At 34.9% G+C, this 21900-nt stretch overlaps 1 protein-coding gene across 1 annotated transcript in view; it reads left to right on the top strand.

The window, feature by feature from the left end:
- The window catches only part of LOC138414204 (uncharacterized), a 65140-nt gene extending 43706 nt beyond the window's left edge, over positions 1-21434 (top strand). Inside the window, exons 2-4 of the mRNA XM_069541196.1 lie at positions 5847-5887; positions 7367-7413; positions 20894-21434. Of these exons, the coding sequence (XP_069397297.1) occupies positions 5847-5887; positions 7367-7413; positions 20894-20911 (106 nt within the window). The 3' untranslated portion in view covers positions 20912-21434. The remainder of the gene's footprint in view (positions 1-5846; positions 5888-7366; positions 7414-20893) is intronic.
- The last annotated feature ends 466 nt before the right edge of the window (positions 21435-21900 follow it).

Here is a 21900-nt window from a genome sequence, read left to right as displayed (position 1 = left end):
GGAGGGGAAGGATGATTGGAGTCTTGCTTGGAAGAAAGATGGGTTGAACCCTGTTGCTGTATTAGTTTCCTGTAGCTGTTGTAACAAATTATCACAAACTTGTTGAGTTAAAACCACAGAAATTTTTTCTTACAGTTCTGGAGGCCAGAAGTGTAAATAGAGTGTCACTTGGCTGAAACCAAGAGGTTGGTAGGACTGCTTTCCCTCTGGGGGTTCTGGTGTAGAAGTCATTCCTTGCTCTTTTCCAGCTTCTTGTGGCTGCTGGCATGCCTTGGCTTGTGGCTGCATCATTTGGGTCTTCAAGGCTAGAGCCCACACATCTCTCTCTGCTCTGTTCATATCACTCTCTCTGTGTCAAATCTCCCTCTGCCTTCTTCTTATTAGGATATGTGATTGATTGCATTTAGGGCCCACCCAGATAATCCAGGATAAATGCCTCATCACAGAATCAATAATTTAATCACATCTGCACAGACCTTTTTTCCCCTAAATAAGGGTCACATTAATAGGACCCAGAGATTAAGACCTGTTATGTTTAGGGGGCCATAATTCTGCCTTCCATTGTTGCCACTTACTGAGATAGGAAATGAAGAGGCTACAAGACTGCAGAAAATATAATGAAATTAGTTTTGTACATAAGTTTTAGGTTTTTAAGAAGACTCATATTCTGTTCTCAGTTTCTTTTATCCTTCCCATTTTTAACACAAATGTTTCTCTTCTTTGGCTGAAATCAGGGATTGGGTTTTGTCAAACCCATCTTTTTTTCTAAAAGCTTGTATCACCCTGAGTTAACCCTACATATTACTTCAAACCAAAGGGTTCTTCTGTTTACCTTAGCTCAGGCAAACAGAGCTCTGACATGTCAGATTGTGAAAAGCCCTGAGTTTCCTTTAAGTAAATTTCAAGAATATCAATCATAGGTGAATACAGAAAAATTTTCACCATTAATTATCTTCCCCTCAAATTCTTTTAGTATATATACCAAATTCAACCCAGGCAAAGGTTGAAACTGTATATTTTATTACTGACCTTTTCAGCTCAACAGTACTAATAAATACTTTAAAACAACCATTTTCAGCAAAAACTGAAAAATAAAGTTTATTTTATTACTAGTTTTCATTGAGTAATATATATCATACACGATAAAGTTCTACTTGTATGCTCAGACTATGAAAGGTGGCTGCTGCTGAGCTGAAATTTTAGTCTATTTGTACAACTTCAAACCTGAATGTCTATTCTTATTTTCTTGAAAGCTGATAAACTTGTTAAGTACTTTCCAATGATCCTACCCTTTAGAATTACTTGGTGTCTTAGATTCTAGCTAATTCTGGCTTTTTAGTAAGCTTCAGTTTCAAAATACTTGATTTGTTTCATTTCTAAAGTTTTACTTTTTCAGTACAGTGTTTCTATTTGCCGTAGAAGTTTTAGGTTCAGGAAAATATTTTTTTCCTTAAATTTGCATGCTAAATTTCCAGCTATAATATTTGATCAAAGAATAAAAATAATGCATAAATGAGTCATAGAGAATTAAATATTGCATTCAAGTGACTTCCAAAGATTCGATGAATTTCCTTTCAGTTGCTCAAAACAAGTCTTGATTTCCCTGTCATTATTTAAAAAACTCAGAAAACCATTTTGTGTGTTATATGCATTAAATATATAATATATATATTTTATATATATATATATGCATGCCAAGAACTTCTTAATTCCAGTCCTTAAGACAATATAATGCCCAAGGTAAGGGCCTAGACATGACCCAGTGACATGGGGCATGTTTATAATTTCCTCACTCAGGTTTTATTCAGTTAATGAGTTACTTATTAGGGCAAAGGTCTAATATGCCACCTTCCTCTTCTACTCTTTTTTCCATAATAAAACACCTCATCATACCTAAAGTGAAAAAGGTGATGCTTTTGATTTGATACTAAAACCGTTCATTCGTACAGACCTTTGCTTATGTGCCAACTAGGTTCTGTGGTTGCCTAACCAATATTTAGTAAAGACCTTGCAGGTGGTCAGTTGATCCTGAGACTAAGTTGAATAACAGGTAAATAAAAGTCCTATAATAATTTCCTAAATTTTAATTAAACCCAGAGTCATCCTGTTTATAGATACAGAACAGTTCTCAGAGGCAGTTATATTTATGCAGAGACGTGGTTCTCTGTCCACATGTAGAAAATTTATGCTGGACTGTGTTTGTAAAATGATAAAGCATTGTTTGGCTCTATTCATAGGTATATTTTTGTTCATATGGAAAATTAAATAGAACAGTTTTTTTATTTGGCTCTATTTATAAGCTATATTTTTGTTCTTATTAAAAATTAAATAGAACAATTCCACTCAGGTACAGCAGTGGAGCCTCGTTACATGTTGTCTAAGTTCTGCTGGCCACAAGTAGCTTTTTGGAATTCACTTCATACCTTCAGTTTGAAGATTTATTCCCTAAAACAAATATATTGTGTGCTTTTTTAAAATTAGCACTTTAAAAATTCACAAATAGTAAAATTGTCTTTACTGTGGAACTATTAACTTTAGAATTCATAATATATACAAGTAGAATTTCTTTTTCAAAATGCATCTGTGTTAGGATAATAATATTTGCTTCTCTTTTAAAGGAATCAAAAAATTCAATATTTACTACACTAAGAACAATACTTATTAGCTTATTTCATTTACTGAGTTGGAAAGAATTAGGAGCAGGCCTACAACTTGTAGGTTAACTCACTTACAAATATCCTTTACCTTAATAGATGGTGTTGTTATGCTCATTTTACATGTGAATAATTAGAAGTTTTAGTTTTCCACTAATAAACTCTCATTATATAATTGTAACAGAAAAGGATACTTAACCTTAAAAAAATAAGGCAATTATTTCAAGATATACATTTGTTTAGACTGTTTTTGTTATATAGACATACCTATAAATTGTTTTTTTTCTAGTATATTTAAAAAAATAATTTGGTTAAGAGCTAACTATTGTACCTGATGTTTTTTATTTGTAGTTGAATTAATTTTACTCTATTTTACTCTTCCTTCTCCCCATAATAAACTGTTATTTTATATACCATCCAATATTGCTATTGATTTCTGAGTTTGTCCTCTTAGTAAAGTTCAGGCATCTTGAGATTTGAGAACATGTTTAATTAGTTAGTGCTTAGTTAGGTCTTGGGCATAGAATATTTTCTCGAAAAATACTTGCAGAATTGCTCTGAAGTTTAAATGGAATTGCAATTTTCCTGTTAGAGAAAGACAAGTCTGAGATGTCATTTTAAGAGATTAACTGGCTGTTCAGTATGGGTCTTGGAATGCCAGTTGAGTATAAAAACTATAATGGTCAAGAAAACTGTAATATTCATCTTGGCCACTAAGCACAGTTCTGTGCTAATAACTATATGAGAAGCCATCTTAAAATTGGAAGGTGGCTTGTTGAGCATAAAATCAGAGTAAGCAGCGTTGTCGGATGAGCTAATTGACTATTGTCATCAAGGGAAGGTAGCTTGATGCATTTGTCTGTTTTAAGAGATTAATATCAATGATGATTGAATTATAAAGGGTGAAGTCAGGGAACCTTTTCTCCTGGATGGTCCTGGAAAGGTGTTACTAACTTCTTCCTTATCTACTCCTATTGCAGGCTTCATGCAAAATATGCCTCTTCCATTAACCTAGTACTTCTTCATACAGGTTAGAGTTTAATTGATTGTGCTTTAGCTTTAGTTATGATATTTCAATCATACTCTTAAGTCCAGACATTTTAATTGGAATTTGAGATGAGTGGTTACTAGAGCAAATCATGCAATTCACAGATTAACTTTTTGATTAGGTTATTTCTTCAGGTAAGTTTTCTGACTAATGCACTGTATTTCTCCATAATTTCTTTTCAGGAATTTGCTCTCTTCCTTGTTTAGCTTCATCAAGGTTTATAGAATAGAAAGACCTGTTCAGGATTTTTATAATGTTCAAGTTCAACATTCCATTATAAAATTGTAGGCATAATGTTAAAGGCATCCTAACTCGAGCAAAAGACAACCTCATGGAGGGAAGAGTAACCTTCCTATATAAAAGCTGGTGAGGGGTGGTGTGTGTGTGTTTTTTTAAAGTGCTTTATATAGAAAACAAAAAAATTTTTCTGTGACTAGGTACAGAAAGTACAGGCCTCCTATCCTAGTTCTCTTTGTTCATAGCATAGGCGGCATCTCTCTTCACATTAGTCTATAAACAAGAATTTATTTTATGTCATACTCCAGTGGCTCAACGAGTAGGTATAATGGGAGGCCTTCTACATTTCCAACAGTCAGGAAAACAAGTTGTTTCTCCCTGACTTCTCCAGACGATGTAGCATTTTGTAAAGAACAGGGAAATCAGATTCAAAAGGTTGACTTCATTGGAATATTCTGTACTGGGCTGTGTGGTCTTATTCATTTACTCAGTTTCTCTGACCCTCAGCTTCTTTTCTTTTTTTTTATACAATAGTCTTCACAATAATACCTCTCTTTTAACTTAATGTGAAAGTGCTTTGTTTCTAATGGGATATTAGGGAGGAAAAAATCTTGCATTCCTGTCATCAGTCCTAACTTTATGATGCATTTTGATAATCACTGGTCTTTTGCAGTGATTCTTATCATGTAAGAATATTTGCCTTTTACAAACTTGTAAAATCATATAACTTTGAGTATAGTAGTCTTTGGGGAATTAAATCTAGTCAGAGATAGTTTATTCTATTTTATTCATATGATCAAATTATAGCTGAAATTTATTGTCAAACAGCAATGGGAAAGCTAAACTGCAAAGTTCAGGGACTAAGTTATGAAGAGTTTATGGAGTTTTTTCCCCCTCATATTATAAAGGGTCTAAGGTTTTTTGTTTGTTTGTTTGTTTTTGACCTTACCTACTGTATGTTATGGATCATAATTGCTAGAAGAAATAATGTGGCAAGTAAAGTCTATGATTAAGAATATTTATCTTTATTGTTGATAGAAATCCATTATTTTGTATTTATGGTTAAAGATTGTAAGGTTTTTATTTTTTTTAAGATAAATAAGGCACCGAAATCACATTATTTGCTTTTAAATGTGTATAACATAGTTTTTGAGTCCCAAGCACACTGCAATATTTGCACTGTCATCTCTCCTCGACTTCAGTGAACTCTGAAAGAGCTGAATTACATTTTTTAGGACACTTAATGAGCAAAACTAGACACATAGGAAAGGCTGGAGAATTTCCATGTGAGCGGAGAGCTACCTTTATAAATATATAACATAGTATATTCTCAAATGGAAATGTTTGAAATTTACTGTTTGCCAGTCATTGCTGGAGTCATAGTGTCTGCTTAGGGGACAGAAGGATTATTTTAATATGATTTCTGACTAGTGGTCTTTGACTTAATTCCAAATATAAACATGTCTGATAGTTTCTTTCTGGGAATATTTGAAGGTGTAATCCCATTTTTTTTTTTTTTTTTTGTCTGTGCTGTTCTGTTGACTGTGTTTTTATTTTCTTAGTGTATAGTGATTCCATAGAAGGAGTAACTTTTAAGAACCTGAAATATGAAAGGCTATCAGGTTGATATGAAAAAAAGCCTTTCAAATAACAAGCACGGTACAGATAAATGCACATGAGTGGTAGTCCTGGTGAAAGAATACAACAGGGTAAACATGAGATTTTTATTATAAGTATTAAACATAAAAATGTAATTTAACTATTATAAATGATTACCAATTAATGGAGGATGAATATGAAGCACAAATGTAACTTTTGGAACTTTCAAGTCATCATTCATGTATATATATATTTATATAAATATTTTGGTATTATATTCATCTAACATTTTCTCTTTTATTCAACAGAAATCTTCTTGACAGAGACACATTTTCTAAATCTGATCCAAGTAAGTATCTATTACTTGCTTTTTTTTTTTTTTTCCGGTACATGGGCCTCTCACAGCTGCGGCCTCTCCCGTTGTGGAGCACAGGCTCCAGACGCGCAGGCTCAGCGGCCATGGCTCACGGGCCCAGCCGCTCCACGGCATGTGGGATCTTCCCGGACCGGGGCACAAACCCGTGTCCCCTGCATCGGCAGGCGGACTCTCAACCACTGCGCCACCAGGGAAGCCCTATTACTTGCTTTTTGAAATAGTCTACTTATTTTACTTGATTTTTCAAAAACTTGTTTGAAAATCATAGTTCTTATTTAAATATTTGTTTTGAAGCCTAGAAAGCAAGATGGAGTATAGTCTTAGGCCCTGCATTCTCATCTACCTGGGCAGTACTCTGGCTAAAGAGAGGGAATTGCTTAGCATTTTGAGAATAAGATGACAATGCAGATGACTGCAATGTAGGACAGTTCACTTTGAAATTAAACCTCATTGTATAGCCATATGGTAGAAATTATCTTTGAAAGACAACTGTAATGGGCCATAATTTTATGATCAAGTCAGAGTAATCATTTTCCTTTTTTTGTGAATAAATGCAGTATATAAAGGCATGTACAACCAAGTGAATTATATAATATCTTGAATGAGCTGAAGTTTTTGATTCCTAATTATATATATTGAAAATTGGAGATAAATTGTAAAATGAGACAGTTTAAATTAGAAAACAACAGAAATAATGTATAAATCAAGTAGTGAGTCCAAATCTTGTAATATTTAGAAGCTGATATCCAGCAGCTCTCCATCTCTACAAATGTGTGAACCTGTGTGGTTTAACTACAGGAGAGAGGTTTTGTCAGTTGACAGAAGAATTCTTGAGGTAGTCACTGGAGAAAAGGCATTAAACTTTGTGGGTATTAAAAATTCCTGGGGCCCATTGACAAGTGGGTGGGATATTTTTATAAATTAATCTTTACCCCAAACTCTTAATCTCCCTTTTTTGCAACTTCCTTTTGTGGTTCATAGGATTTCTTACTTGTTTACAAACATTGAGGATAGGAGTTGCAAATATTAAATGTGGCATATGATTTGCTCCAGATATCCTTCCTATGATGGTTTTGAGCATTATAAGTATCCTAGGAAGAGCTTGACTTATGACTGGTAACATACTGAAATATTTCAAACTGTTTAACCTTAGTTAAAAGATTTTTTTATCTATATCTGTAGCATAATGCAATTGAAGACATTAGCAAATAATTGTTATTTTTTTTTTGTGCCTAGCTCTATACATGCTAAGTTCTAAAGACCTGATATTGTTTCTTGCTTTTTTATAAAAAATTTTCATCATGTGATGATTTATTAGCAATTTTCATGCCAGAGTAAGGCTAGGAACTAATTTTAATATAGCTTTTGTACAGCTGAAAAATAAATTGGATACACTTATATCTGATATTTATAAAAAACGTTTAGATATATTTATTTTTTCATCTTTTGTAGTTTGTGTCTTGTATGTACAAGGAGTTGGAAATAAAGAATGGAGAGAGGTAAGAATTTGAATTAAAAAAATTGTGCTGGAAGATATGGTATAAGTTATAATGTGATCAAGATGATACTTTCCTGTTTTTAGTTATTTTAGTAATTTTCTTATAGATTTATTTATTTTTATTTATTTATTTTTGGCTGCATTGTGTCTTTGTTTCTGCTCGCAGGCTTTCTCTAGTTGGGGCGAGCAGGGACTACTCTTTGTTGTGGTGCGTGGGCTTCTCATTGTGGTGGCTTCTCTTGTTGTGGAGCACTGCCTCTAGGCATGCGGGCTTCTGTAGTTGTGGCACACAGGCTCAGTAGTTGTGGCTTGCAGGCTCTAGATCTCAGGCTCAGTATTGTGGCACATGGGCTTAGTTGCTTCACGGTTTGTGGGATCTTCCCGGACAAGGGCTCAAACCCATGTCCCCTGCATTGGCAGGCAGATTCTCAACCTCTGCACCACCAGGGAAGTCCTTCAACCCAAAGATTGAATTCCTTTTTTATTTTATTTCATTTTAATTTGATGAAAGCAATCTTTGTGTTTTGTTCTTAATAATCCTTAATGTTTAGCTCATTTATGATCTTTCTGTGGAATAATCTACCCTTGAATTTGTATTCTCCTCAGTCTTACATAAATTTAATGTGATCCAATTCTTACATAATTGAAGTTTGTGGGTTTAGTCTCACTTTTTGAGGTCAACTGCTGATTTTATAAAATATTGCTTTAAAGTGTTTTAAAAGTGATATCAATTATCACCTGCTTTTTGACAGTTAATAACTTGTTATTTGAAAATAAAGTAGAAACTCAGTTTCCTAATACAAATACTTTGTGTAATGGAGTAAGAGCAAGGAGGCAGAATTACTTTTTTCATGGTTAATAATTTTATTTATTTATTTTTATTGCAGTATAGTTGATGTGTAATATGTTTCAGGTGTACAATATACTGATTCACAAATTTTAAGGGTTGTACTCCATTTATAGTTATTATAAAGTATTGGCTATATCCCCTGTGTTGTATAGTATATCTTTCTAGCTTGTTTTATACATAATAGTTTTTACCTCTTAGTCCCCTCCGCCTGTATTGCCCCTCCCCACTTTCCTCTCCCCATTGGGAACCACTAGTTTTGTTCTTTATATCTGTGAGTCTGTTTCCTTTTTGTTATACTCACTAGTTTGTTGTATTTTTTAGATTCCATGTATAAATAATATCATCCAGTATTTGTCGTTCTCTGTCTTATTTCACTTAGCATAATACCCTCCAAGTCCATTCATGTTGTTGCAAATGTAAAATTTCATTCTTTTTTATGGGTAATATGCCATTTTGTATATACGTGTGTGTGTGTATATATATATATTTATATCTCACATCTTCCAGTCCAAGAACATGGTATACCTTTCCATCTGTTTATGTCATCTTCAGTTTTTTTCATCAGCATCTTACAGTTTTTGGGATACAGGTCTTTTTCCTCCTCGGGTAGGTTTATTCCTAGTTATTTTATTCTTATTGATGCAATGATAAATGGGATTATCTTCCTGGTATTTCATAGATAGTATACAGAAATGCAACAGATTTCTGTATATTTGTATCCTGCAAAGTTACCAAATTCATTGATGAGCTCTACTAGTTTTATGGTGGCTGCTTTAGGTTTTTCTGTGGATAATATCATTTCAACTGCAAACAGTGACAGTTTTACTTCTTCCTTACCAATTTGGATTTCTTTTATTTTTTCTTGTGTAATTGCTATGTCTAGGACTTCCAATACAATGTTGAATAAAACTGGTGAGAGTGGGCAGCCTTGTCTTAGAGGAAATTCTTATAGATTTATACTGTTGAGTATGATATTAGCTGTGGGATTTTCATATATGGAATTTTCATATATTTTCATATATGCCCTTTATTATGTTGAGGTATGTTTCCTTTATGCTCACATTCTAGAGATTATAATAAATGGATGTTGAATTTTGGGGACTGTTAAAGGAACTGAGATAAATATCCATAATGTATAGAACCAGGCATCTTGGCCAACGAAAATCCTTAATGATGAGGCTTTCTTATTGCCTAAGCAATGAGATGTAAGTTTCTTATTTAATATACAGTGTTTTTCATAATAATAATGACTCTTGTTCTAAGCCCTTTAGAATACTGACTAATTTAGTTTGCACAGCAACCTTAAGAGGTAGATGCCATTTGCATCCTTATTTTACACATGAAGAAATTAAAGAACAGAAAGCTTAAGTGACTTGACCAAAGTTAGCCAGTTGTAAATAATAGAATGGGGATTTCAACCCAGGCCATTTGGCTCTATAGTTCCTAATTTGCAGAATCCTTATCTGACTCCAACCTTCACATTCTGGTTTTATTAATAGAAAGAAATTCTATAAATTGATCTTTAGGTCTTTATTCATATCTTCTTCAGCTTGACTTTGGATGAAAAACAAGTAAGAGAAGAAGCCTACTATTTAGGTAAAATGGCATAATATTAAAATAAATCAGAAAACAGAATATTTTACTTATTTATTTTTTTCTCTTCAAAGGGGTAGAATGTATAAGAGGGAATAATATGCAAAATTGGTATAAAAACAAAGTAGAAATTGAGAATATGATGATAAATAGGACCCAGAATCATATAGAGGGGGTAGGGAAAAGATGGACGAAGATGGGGAGATACCAGTTAAGAGACAATTTCAATAGACAGCATTTCAAAAAAATTAAAAGTGTTAAGAACTAGAGAATAGTCTGGAAGAATAGAAAAGGAAGTGTCAGATGCAGAGACAGCATTTTGTAGGTAAAATCCATTGTATATAGCATCTAATTGAACTAGCTGGATAAAGGAAAGGGGTGAAAAAAATGAAATACACTGTATATATTACTAAATCCCCACCAAATCATTTGAGAAAGTCAGTTTCTTTACATTGAGAGCCAGTATGGTATACAGTGGTTAAGGGAGTACACTTGACCTCTTAGTGACTGTTTCCTCATCTGAAATGTGGGGAATTATGCTAATGATTCTAGCTCACACAGTAGTTATGAGGATTAAACTAACCACTGGACCATGACTGGTACATAGTAAACACTATATGATTAAGGCTACCTTGGTTCTCTAAGAGAGCAAAATACATTTTTAAGAATAACAAAACTAGTAAGTGGCAGGTAAGTAAATTCCTGCATTATAATATTCTGTAAAATTCATTGTACAAGCCCAACAGTTGATGGGAAAATGACCTGTGGGATTTGCTTGGCCTCAAACCTAATATGATGGTATGGTGTTGCATAACTGCTAAAAAGCTAATGCAATCTGAGGATGCATTGATGGATGTGCAATGCTTACATTAAGGAAGATCATGCTGTTATGTTGAGCTATATTAAATTGTCATTTTTGTAGCTCAGAGTGGTTGAGTGTTGGCAATTTTATGTGATTCAATTAAATACTCTTGTATTTTGCTCTCGTAGGAGCAAATCTGGAATGTTTGTTTTCAGTTCTCCATTTGAGATCATTGAAATGCCATATATGAGGAGGGCTACCATCTTGAAGAAAGGGATAGACACTATGTCATATTAACGGAGGAATGTTTAACCTGAAAAATGCAGACACTCTGAGTAGTTATAATAATTGTCTTCAGATTCTTAAAAGTATTTTGATTTAGACATGGGGGTACAGTTACTTGAAGTTGAAACAAGAAAGGAGGAAAGAAAAAATTTGGCTCAAAGGATGAAGAGACAAAGGCATATATTTTGTTCACTGTGGGTGAGACCTTTGTAACATTTAGAGTATTCCATGGTAGAATGGGTTTCCTAGAACAGTATCCTGGAGCTAGAACTATAGTGGATGTCCTGTCCTGTATTCAAACAGGGGTTGGACTAATTCATCAGGAAAAAAACTGGACTTAATTAGTTCTAATTACTTGCAACTCTGATTTTATGATGCTATAGAAGTCATAAAGAGTTTTGCACTCATATTATTAATTCTTCCCATTATCTTCTAAGTACTGAGCATATTTTACAAAATAATAACAAGAACCACTCTAATAATTATCCTCAGTGTATTTGGAATTAGACAAGTAAAACAATATTTTAGATAATTTAGTAAAAATTTAACATATATTCATCCATTTATCAATTTGACCTGTATTTATTGGGTGCCTATCATGTAGCTGCAGTGGTGGAAAAAATTTTAAATAGACAGTATTTTTACCTCAAGGAGCATAAAATATAGTTGAAGAGTTTTACCAGCAACTTCAGTGTGACTATACAATCCATTTACTGATTTAGGTATCAATACTGTGTCAGTAACATAGTGGTCATGTTTGTATTTGAATTTAGATGTGTTCTGGAAAAGTATGTATTCACTAGCCACATGATTTTATGTTCTGGGATGAATTACTTTTATACAGTAAGGAGAAATTAAAAAAAGAAAAAAAAATGGGCTTCCCTGGTGGCTCAGTGGTTGAGGGTCCACCTGCCGATGCGGGGGACACCGGTTCATGCCCCGGTCTGGGAGGATCCCACATGCCGCGGAGCGGCTGGTCCCGTGGGCCATGGCCGCTGGGCTTGCGCGTCCGGAGCCTGTGCTCTGCGGCGGGAGAGGCCACAGCAGAGGGAGGCCCGTGTACTGCAAAAAAATAAATAAATAAAAAAATTTTTAAAAAGCTTAAAATATGTGGAAACAAATGCTCCAAATAAAGTGATAAAAAATTATTTGAAACTGTAGTGGTAATCTGCAGTTTAAAAATTATATCTGACACTATTACAATTACCTGCATACAAAACATTCTATCTAATGATTGTGAATTGTCAAAGTAATTTATCTTTTAAAACTAAAACAATATTTCAGTGCATAATAATTTGGAGCTAGAAATGATAAAGTGCCATGAATTATGAAAATATGAAAACCTCTTAGTGATGAATGGAAATAGCAAAGTCATGTCCCTAAGGATGCACACATACTTGGCTTTGAGAGGTTCTGAAAATGTTGCAATTAATTTCTTTGAGTTAAATTTTAGTTATCCATAGGTCATCTATTTTGTGAATTACTTTTAAACATTTAAAATTACAGAGTTGGTTCCTGATTCCATATGTTAGTTATATAATGAAATGAAGCAAGCTGAAGTTGTTTATAACCCACAGTGAGTGTACTTTGGAGGCAAATATACTGCCAAATGCTGATTTCCATAGTTTGACATTGTCTCTGTTCTGCACTGTTCCATTGATATTGAGCTGTTTTAATATTTATCATGTCCATGCTGAATAATATATGTATAATACGTAAACACACACATATTCAGAAAGGATAAGAAAATTTTTCATAGCTCAGCTTAAATGTTACTTTACCTGTTGACCTTTTCTAACCCTCACAACTAGAATTTCCTCCTTTCATCTTTTTGAAATCCCATAACTTAAATATCTTTCTTATGGTCCTTGTCACCTTCTACTTTATATCATTCAACAAACATTAAAGACTTTTTTGTGAACCTATTTTCTTCTGTGTCTTCACTTCTTAATTCAGTGCTCCTTAAAGGTCAAGCTCCTCCCTACAGCATTTAGGATAGGGCTTTTGTGCTTAGAAGATGCTCAGTTAATATTTGTTAACAGGAGGAATTTGAGGATACCCTCAAATATGGGCACACACTTAATGATTGTGGTTTCAGAATTTATGAGTTGCAAGCCTCCTTGTAGATAATTCGGTACAAAGGTCACATTTTTCATATGAGAACATTCACGTGGCATGCGAAGTACTTATGAGAGCTCAGTGCTTATTCTGCTGCTTTTTATCGTAACTTTTACTACATATTTAGGAAATTGAATTATAGCATTCATTGAAAAACATGCTTTTTACCTCTTAAAGCTTAGGGTGTACTCATTTCATTCTTTTTTGTTCTGTGGAAATAATAGAGTGAAGCATCTATAAAGTTATTGATATAGGAAAGAGGAAACTCCCCATGGCCTTTAGGCAGTCACTGTTGCTAAACCACTGAGGGTCCAACTTGGTTATTGACACTATCTGCACTATTGGGTTCATGCTGCAGAGCAGCTGCACGTTTTTGTTTGGTTTAGTTTTATTTTCTATTTTATAAAAGAGACTTTAATTACAATATACTGCTGAGAATTCAGTCTGTAGAGATTATATTCCTCTAGTAGACATTTGAAGGATTCTTACTATATGTATCCGCTGTGATTGAGGGGATGATAACAGAAGAGAATTGAGGAGAAGTTGTGTGGCATGTGGTTGAAAGAACTTTGTTAAACCAGTATTTTCTACAGAAAGTATAGTCAATCTTAAGGCGTTACTGCTTTAGCAAAAATTTGTTGTGTGTCCCTCAGGAAAATACCATATTACACTCATTTGGATTCCTAACATCAGCCATACCAGTTTTGGAAACAACTGTAGATTGGCTTTGAAATTTTTCTGTTTGGGAAAGGACATAAAATAGTTTTACAGATATTTCTGGTCATAGAGAATTAGACGTTTAGGCTTAATGTAATTGCCTCTGTTTATAAGGCTAAATTGAAGTCTTAGCTCTATCGATATTTTATGTCCAACTGAACAAGAATTATACTTTCTTTTTTTTAAAATTTCACTATCATGTTATCTGTTTTTTTAATAAATTTATTTATATTTTATTTATTTATTTTTGGCTGTGTTGGTCTTCATTGCTGTCCGCAGGCTTTCTATAGTTGCTGCGAGCGGGGGCTGTGCTTTGTTGCAGTACACGGGCTTCTCATTGCGGTGGCTTCTTTTGTTGTTGAGCACAGGCTCTAGGCACACGGGCTTCAGTAGTTGTGACACGTGGTTTCAGTAGTTGTGGCTCACGGGCTCTAGAGCACACGCTCAGTAGTTGTGGCACACGGGCTTAGTTGCTCCGCGGCATGTGGAATCTTCCTGGACCAGGAAGATTGAACCCGTGTCCCCTGCATTGGCAGGTGGATTCTTAACCACTGTGCCACTAGGGAAGTCCAAGAATTATACTTCAACAGAACTTTTCTGATTGTTAGCTGAAAAACAAATCCAGAATAATTTTCTTCTCGAACTATTTTTTCCTGTTTGGCTTTTATTTATTTTTTATTTTTCCAGCTTTACTGAAAGGTAGTTGATATAGAACATTGTGTAAGTTTAAGGTGTACAACATACTGATTTGATATATGTATATAGATATTCTTTCTTTGTGTGATGAGAACTTTTAAAATGTGCAGTATAGTATTGTTAATTATAGTCACTATGCTGTACGTTACATCCCCAGAACTTACTTATCTTTATATTATAACAGGAGGTTTTTACCCTTTGACCAACTTCACACATTTCTCCCACCCCCCACCCTTGGCAACCATCCATCTGTTCTGTTTCTATGACTGGCTTTCTTAGATTCCACACATAAGTGAGATCATACAGTATTTGTCTTCCTTTGTCATATTTCACTAGCCTAATGCCCTCAAGATTTATCTGTGTTATTGCAAATGGCATAATTTCCTACTTTTTAAAGGCTGTGTTCCTGTTCTAATTTTAGTATACCTTTTTATTGAAATAAAACATACCCAGATGAAGGGTACACATCATACAGCACAGTGAATTTGTTAGATGCAAATACATCCATGTGACCACCCCACATCTACAAATAGAATATTGCTAGCATCCAGGAATTCTGTTTGTGCACTTTCTTCCTCCCAGATTAAACTGCATCCTGACTTCTAGCACTATAAAATAATTTTGCCTATTTTTAAGCCTCATATAAGTAAAATCATATATTATATATGTATTTGTCTAGCTTGTTTCACTCAGAATTATGTGTGTGGAATCTATCCATGCATGTGGCAATAGTTTGTTCATATTTGTTGCTGTATGGTTTTCTATTTTATGAATATACCCCAATTTATTTATCCATTCTACTCTGGGTAGATTTTTGGATTGTTCGCAGTTGCTGAATATTATGATTAACTGCTTAGAACATTCCAGTACATGTCTTTTAGATCTTATATTTGTAAATTATTATTGTCTGCACATGTAGGAGTAAAATTTCTGAGCCACAGGGTATGCATATTTTCATATTCAGTAAATACTGATGAACTGTTTTCTAGAATTTTCCACGTGGCAGTACATCTTTGCCAGTGCTTTGTATTGTTAATTAAAAAAACATATTTCCATTCTGCTTAGTATAAAGATATCTTGTTTGGACTTTAACTTCATGATGATTAATATGGCTGAGCACCCTTTGATAGGCCTAATGGCCATTTGGCTATCCTCCTATGAAGTGCACATTCAGGTGTTTTGCCTATTTTCTTACTGATTTTTAGGAGTTATTTATGCCTTCAGGATAGGAATTTTTGTTGCTTATATGTCTTGCAAATATCTTCTCTCCTGTTGTAGCATGGCTTTTAACTCTTTGAACCATATATTTTGTTGAACAGAAGTTCGTAATTTTAATTTAGGTTGTAATATCAATTTATTCCTTTCTGATCTGTGCTTTTATTCTGTTTAAGGAATGTTTCTGTTTGAAGGCCACGACGATGTTATATTCTAAAAGTTTTATTGTTTTAACTTTCATATTTAGACCTACAATTCCTCTGGGATTAATTTTTGTGTATGATTTGAGGTAAAATTTACTTTGATTCCATATGGTATCAAATTGACCCAGGAGCATTTGTTGAAGAGATTTTCTTTTTTTATTGTAAATCATATGACCTTTGACATAAATGAAATGATTAAATATGTGAAGACTTAATGATTAAATCCTTGTTGAGGATTCTATTGTGTTATACTATGCTATCTTAATAACTAGTTGTATGTACTTTGTAGTTGTTTTCTTTTACTTCAAGGTTTTCTAGGTCAGGGGTCAGCAGTCTTTTTCTGTAAAGGACAAGATACAAATAGGGGCCAGGGGTAAATATTTTAGACTAGGTGGTCCCTATGTTCTCTGGGGCTATTGTAGCATAAAAGCAGCCATAGACAATACATGAATGGTTAATTAGGGCTATGTCCCAATGAATCTTAATTTACGAAACAAGTGGCAGGCCAGATTTGGCTTATGGACTGTTCTAGGATATTTGTAGCTTTTTACATCACCACAAAATTTTAGAATTTGTCAGTTTATACACATACACTTGCATACATGTATGTGTGCGTGCGCGTGCGCGCGCACACACACACACACACACACACTGTGAGATTTGAGTTTGGTTTGAATCTGTAGATTAATTTCTGAGAATTGAAGTATGTAAAATCCATGAATATGGATACAATCCATGAATATGGATACTCCTCTATTTATTTAAATTTTCTTTAGTTTCTCTGAATAATATTTTATAGTTTTTGTGTAAGGGTCTTATACATCTTTAATTGTATTTGTCCCTAGTGATTAGATATTTTTTTGATGCCAATATAACTTGTCATGTCTCATTTTTATTTATTATTGTAGTATATAAAATGTCATTTTATTTTTTGGATAATTGAATTGACTTTGCTTAACTTACTAATAATAGTTTGGATTTTTAAAAATTTTCTTCATACACTATGGTAATCTGCACATAATGTTTTATTTTTCCCTTTCTAATCATGATGTTTATTGTACTGACAACTTCCTCTGCACAGTGTTGAATAAAAGTGGTGATAGGAGACATCCTTGTCTTGTTCCTGATATTAAGACTAAAGTTTTCATATATTTGCATCTATGAGGTGTTTATATGATTTTTCTTTATTTTTGTAAATGTGGTAAATTACTTGATTTTCAGTATTAAAACAAATATATTTCTGGAATGATCCAACTGATTCATGATATATTATCTTTTAAATATATTGCTTACAGTGTTTTCCTAATATTTATTAGAATTTTGCATTATGTTATTTATGAGTGATATTGATCTATAAATTTCCTTCCTTAGCATAAATTTGTTGGTTTTTGTTCTTAAGGTTAAATAGGACTCATTAAATGTGTTTGAAAATATTTCCTCTTTTACTGTTCTCTGAAAGAATATGTGAAAGATTAACGTTATGTCTGAGTTAAATGTTCGGAAAAATTTCCTGCTAAAGAATTCTGAGCCTGATTATTTCTCTGTGGGAAGTTTGAATTTCAAATTCACTTTTTTTCTTTTATTAATTTATTTATTTTTGGCTGTGTTGGGTCTTCGTTTCTGTGCGAGGGCTTTCTCAAGTTGCGGCAAGCAGGGGCCACTCTTCATCGAGGTGCGCAGGCCTCTCAGTATTGTGACCTCTGTTGTTGCGGAGCACAGGCTCCAGATGCGCAGGCTCAGTAGTTGTGGCTCACAGGCCTAGTTGCTCCATGGCATGTGGGATCTTTCCAGACCAGGGCTCGAACCCATGTCCCCTGCATTGGCAGGCAGATTCTCAACCACTGCACCACCAGGGAAGCCCCACTTTCTTTCTTAACTATCTGTCTACTCACGATTTCGGTTTCCTGTCCTGACAATTTTGCATGTTGTGTTTTTCCAGGAATTTGTTGATTTCGCCCAAATTCTCAAATTTATTGGCATAAAGTTGCTCATAATATACTGTTAAGATATATATTTCTCTAAGGTCTATAACGATACCCCGCTTTTTACTTTCAGATGTTGATAATTTGTATTTTTCTCTCTATTTTTTTCCTTTATCCATCTCAGCAGAGGTTTATCTGCACTTAGTGTTTTATTTTTTCCTCTCTAATCATGATATTTATTGCACTGACAATTTTATTAGTCCTTTCTAAGAAGCCACTTTTGCCTTTGTTGGCTATCTCTAGTTTTTTAAGAATTTCATTGATTAGTGCAATTATCTTTATTTTTTCCTACTTTTTTTGGTTTTAATTTGCTGTTCTGTTTCTAAGTTCTTGAGATAGATAACTTAATATTTATTTTCAATCATTTTTCTTTTCTACATATGCATTTTAGGCTATAAATTTCTCTTTAAAGGAGCTTTAAGTATATCCAACAAGTATTGTTATGTTATACTTTTATTTACATTCAGATTCAAAGAGTTAAAAAAAAATTTTTTTTAATTGATCTCAAATTTACTGAAAAGTTGTGAATATAGTGTAAAGATTTTTTTTTCCTTTGAGCTATTTGAGAATAAGTTGCCAACATGATGCCCCAGGAGCTTGAATACTCTATTGCATAAAGCACATTCTCCTAGAAAGCCATAATATAATAATCAGAATCAGGAAATTAGCACTGACATATTTTTACCATTTACTCTTAAGACCCCTTTCAATTTCACTTAATTGTCCCAATAATATCTTTTAGCAAATGGATCCCATTCAGAATTACCTATTCCGTGTACCTGTCTTTTCCTTTACTGTTTTTTTGTTGTTGTTGTCTCTTTGATCTTAGTTTCTCAGTCTTTTCTTAACTTGATGTCCTTGACAATTTTTGTGGATGGAATGCCAGCTACTTTGCAGAATTTGTCGTATTTTGACTTTGAGTGATTTTTTTTTTCTTCATGATGCATCTTTGGGTGGAATATCACAGAAGTGGTATGGTGCTCTTCTTATGCCTGGCATAAGATTTTGATTTGTCCCATTTCTGGTTAGGTTAATTTTGATCACTTGATAAAAGTGGTGTCTGCTAGCCTTCTCTATCAAACAGTTACTTTTTCCATTTTGTAGTTAATATTACTTTTGGGACGGGAAGCTGGGAGTTATGATGGGAAGGTATTTGATGAGTATTTGGGAAGATACTTTGAGAGTATATAAATATCCCTTTCCTCATTAAACGTTTTTTAATTAATTTAATTATTTTGTGAGTGTGGACTTATAGTTTCCTCTGTTTTTCAATGGATTTTCATATTATACTATCATTTATTTTGGTGCTCAAATTGTCCCAGATTTGTCCAATGGGAGCACCTTGAGGCTGGCTTCTGTGTCTGTTAAAAGTTGCCCCTATCATTCTTTTAGCATGTCCTTATTTCCTAGGACAAGATGTTCAGGGTGTTTATTCTTTTCTGGAAATGTTTCTTGTCTTAAATTCTACTTTGCTTAGAAAGTGAATAGTTAGACTAGTTTACATTTGTTTAATTTTTATATGGTTTCTCTTATCTCATGGATTTGCTTTTGACTTTCCTGTGTATTTATATTTGAAGTGTATCTCTTATAAGCAGCAGATAGTTGGGCTTAAAAATAAACTTACATTCTCTTTGTCATTTATATGGAGTGTTTAGATCATTTACAATTAACTTAATTATCAATATGTTTGGGTAAAACTTACCATTTCTTTTTATTTTATTCACATATTTTAAATTCTTTATCTTTCCTTTCTTTCCTTCCTGGATTTGGATATTTATCTATCATCTATCTTTCTTTCTTCCTATCTATCTATCTATCATCTATCTATATCACTGTATATTTTCCCCAATATTAGCTTGTTAGTTTTACTTTCTTTTATCATTATTTTAATAGTTACCCTAAAGATTTCAACATACAGTCTGGATATTTTAGAATCTGTTATAAACTAGTTTTGTAACTTCTCCGAAAATGCTTGGTCTTTAAAACATTTAACTCAAGAGGGACTTTCAAGATGGTGGAGGAGTAAGACGTGGATATCACCTTCCTCCCCACAAATACATCAAAAATGCATCTACATGTGGAGCAACTCCTACAGAACACCTACTGAACGCTGGTAGAAGACCTCAGACTTCCCAAAAGGCAAGAAAATCCCCATCTACCTGCGTAGGGAAAAAGAAAAAAGAAAAAACAGAGACAAAAGAATAGGGACAAGACCTTCACCTCTGGAGGGAGCTGTGAAGGAGGAAAAGTTTCCACACACTAGGAAGCCCCTTCACTGATGGAGACAGGGGTTGGGTTGTTGCGGGGGGAAGCTTTGGAGCCACAGAGGAGAGCACAGCAACAGGGTGCAGAGGGCAAAGCACAGAGATTCCTGCACAGAGGATCAGTGCTGACCAGCACTCACCAGCCTGAGAGGCTTGTCTGCTTACCTGTTAGGGTGGGTGGGGCCTGGGAGCTGAGGCTTTGGCTTCTGAAGTCAGATCCCAGGAAGAGGACTGGGGTTGACTGCATGAACATAGCCTGAAGGGGGCTAGTGTGCCACAGCTAGCCAGGAGGGAGTCCAGGAAAAAATTCTGGACCTGCCTAAGAGGCAAGAGACCATTGTTTCAGGGTACATGAGGAGAGGAGATTCCTTCCTCATCTGCCCACAGAAGGCAGAGCACTCCCTACATGAGCTCCAGAGACAGGCATGAGCCACAGCTAACAGCTCAGACTGCAAAGATGGGCATGAAATGCTAGTGTTGCTGCTGCAGCCACCAAGAATCCTGTGTGCAAGCACAGGTCACTATCCATACTCCCCAGGGAGCCTGTGCAGCATGCCACTGCCAGGGTCCTGTGGCACAGGGACAACTTACCCAGGAGAACACATGGCGTGCCTCAGGCTGTTGCAACATCATGCCAACCTCTGCCTCTGCAGGCTCACCAGGCATTCCAATTATAACTACTGTACCTCTCCCACCCCCAGCCTGAATGAGAAAGAGCCACCTAATCAGCCGCTCCTTTAACCCCATCCTGTCTAGGTGGGAACAGATGCCTGAGGGTGACCTACATGCAGAGGTGGGACCAAAACCAAAGTTGAACCCCAGGAGCTGTGAGAAAGAAGACAAAAGGAAATTTCTCCATGCAGCCTCAGGAGCAGCAGATTAAATTCCCACAATCAACTTGATAAACCATGCATCTGTGGAATACCGGAATAGACAACAAATTATCCCAAAATTGAGGCGGTGGACTTTGGGAGCAACTGAAGACTTGGGGTTTGCTTTCTGCATCTGATTTGTTTCTGGTTTTTATGTTTACCTTAGTATAGTTTTTAGCACTTGTTATCATTGGTGGATTTGTTTATTGGTTTGGTTGCTGTCTTCTTTTTTTAATTATTTTTTTTTCATTTTAATAACATTTTTATGATTAAAAAAATTTTTTATCCTTTCTTTTTTTTCTCACTTTCTTCACAGCCATGTGGCTGACACGGTCTTGGTGCTCTGGCCTGTTCTCAGGTCTGACCCTCTGAGGTGGGAGAGCTCAGTTCAGGACACTGGACCACCTGAGACCTCCCGGCCCCAAGTAATATCAATTGGCGAGATCTCTCTCAGTGATCTCCGTCTCAATGCTAAGACCCAGCACCACCCAAAGGCCAGCAAACTATAGTGCTGGACGACCCATGCCAAGCAACTAGCAAGACAGGAACACAAACCCACCCATTAGCAGACAGGCTGCCTAAAATCATACTAACTTCACAGACACCCCAAAACACACCACCAGATGTGGCCGTACCCACCACAAAGACAAGATCCAGCCCCACCCAGCAGAACATAGGCACCAGTCCCCTCCACCAGGAAGCCTGCACAACCCACTGAACCAACCTTAGCCACTGGCGAAAGACACCAAAAACAATGGGAACTACGAACCTGCAGCCTATGTAAAGGAGACCCCAAACACAGTAAGTTAAACAAAATGAGAAGACAGAAAAATATGCAGCAGATGAAAGAGCAAGGTAAAAACCCACCAGACCAAACAAATGAAGAGGAAA

This window comes from Delphinus delphis, chromosome 11 (assembly GCF_949987515.2).
Source record: "Delphinus delphis chromosome 11, mDelDel1.2, whole genome shotgun sequence".
NCBI lineage: Eukaryota > Metazoa > Chordata > Mammalia > Artiodactyla > Delphinidae > Delphinus > Delphinus delphis.
The sequence above is the reverse complement of the archived record's forward strand: the minus strand, read 5'-3'. Positions and strand labels throughout refer to the sequence as shown.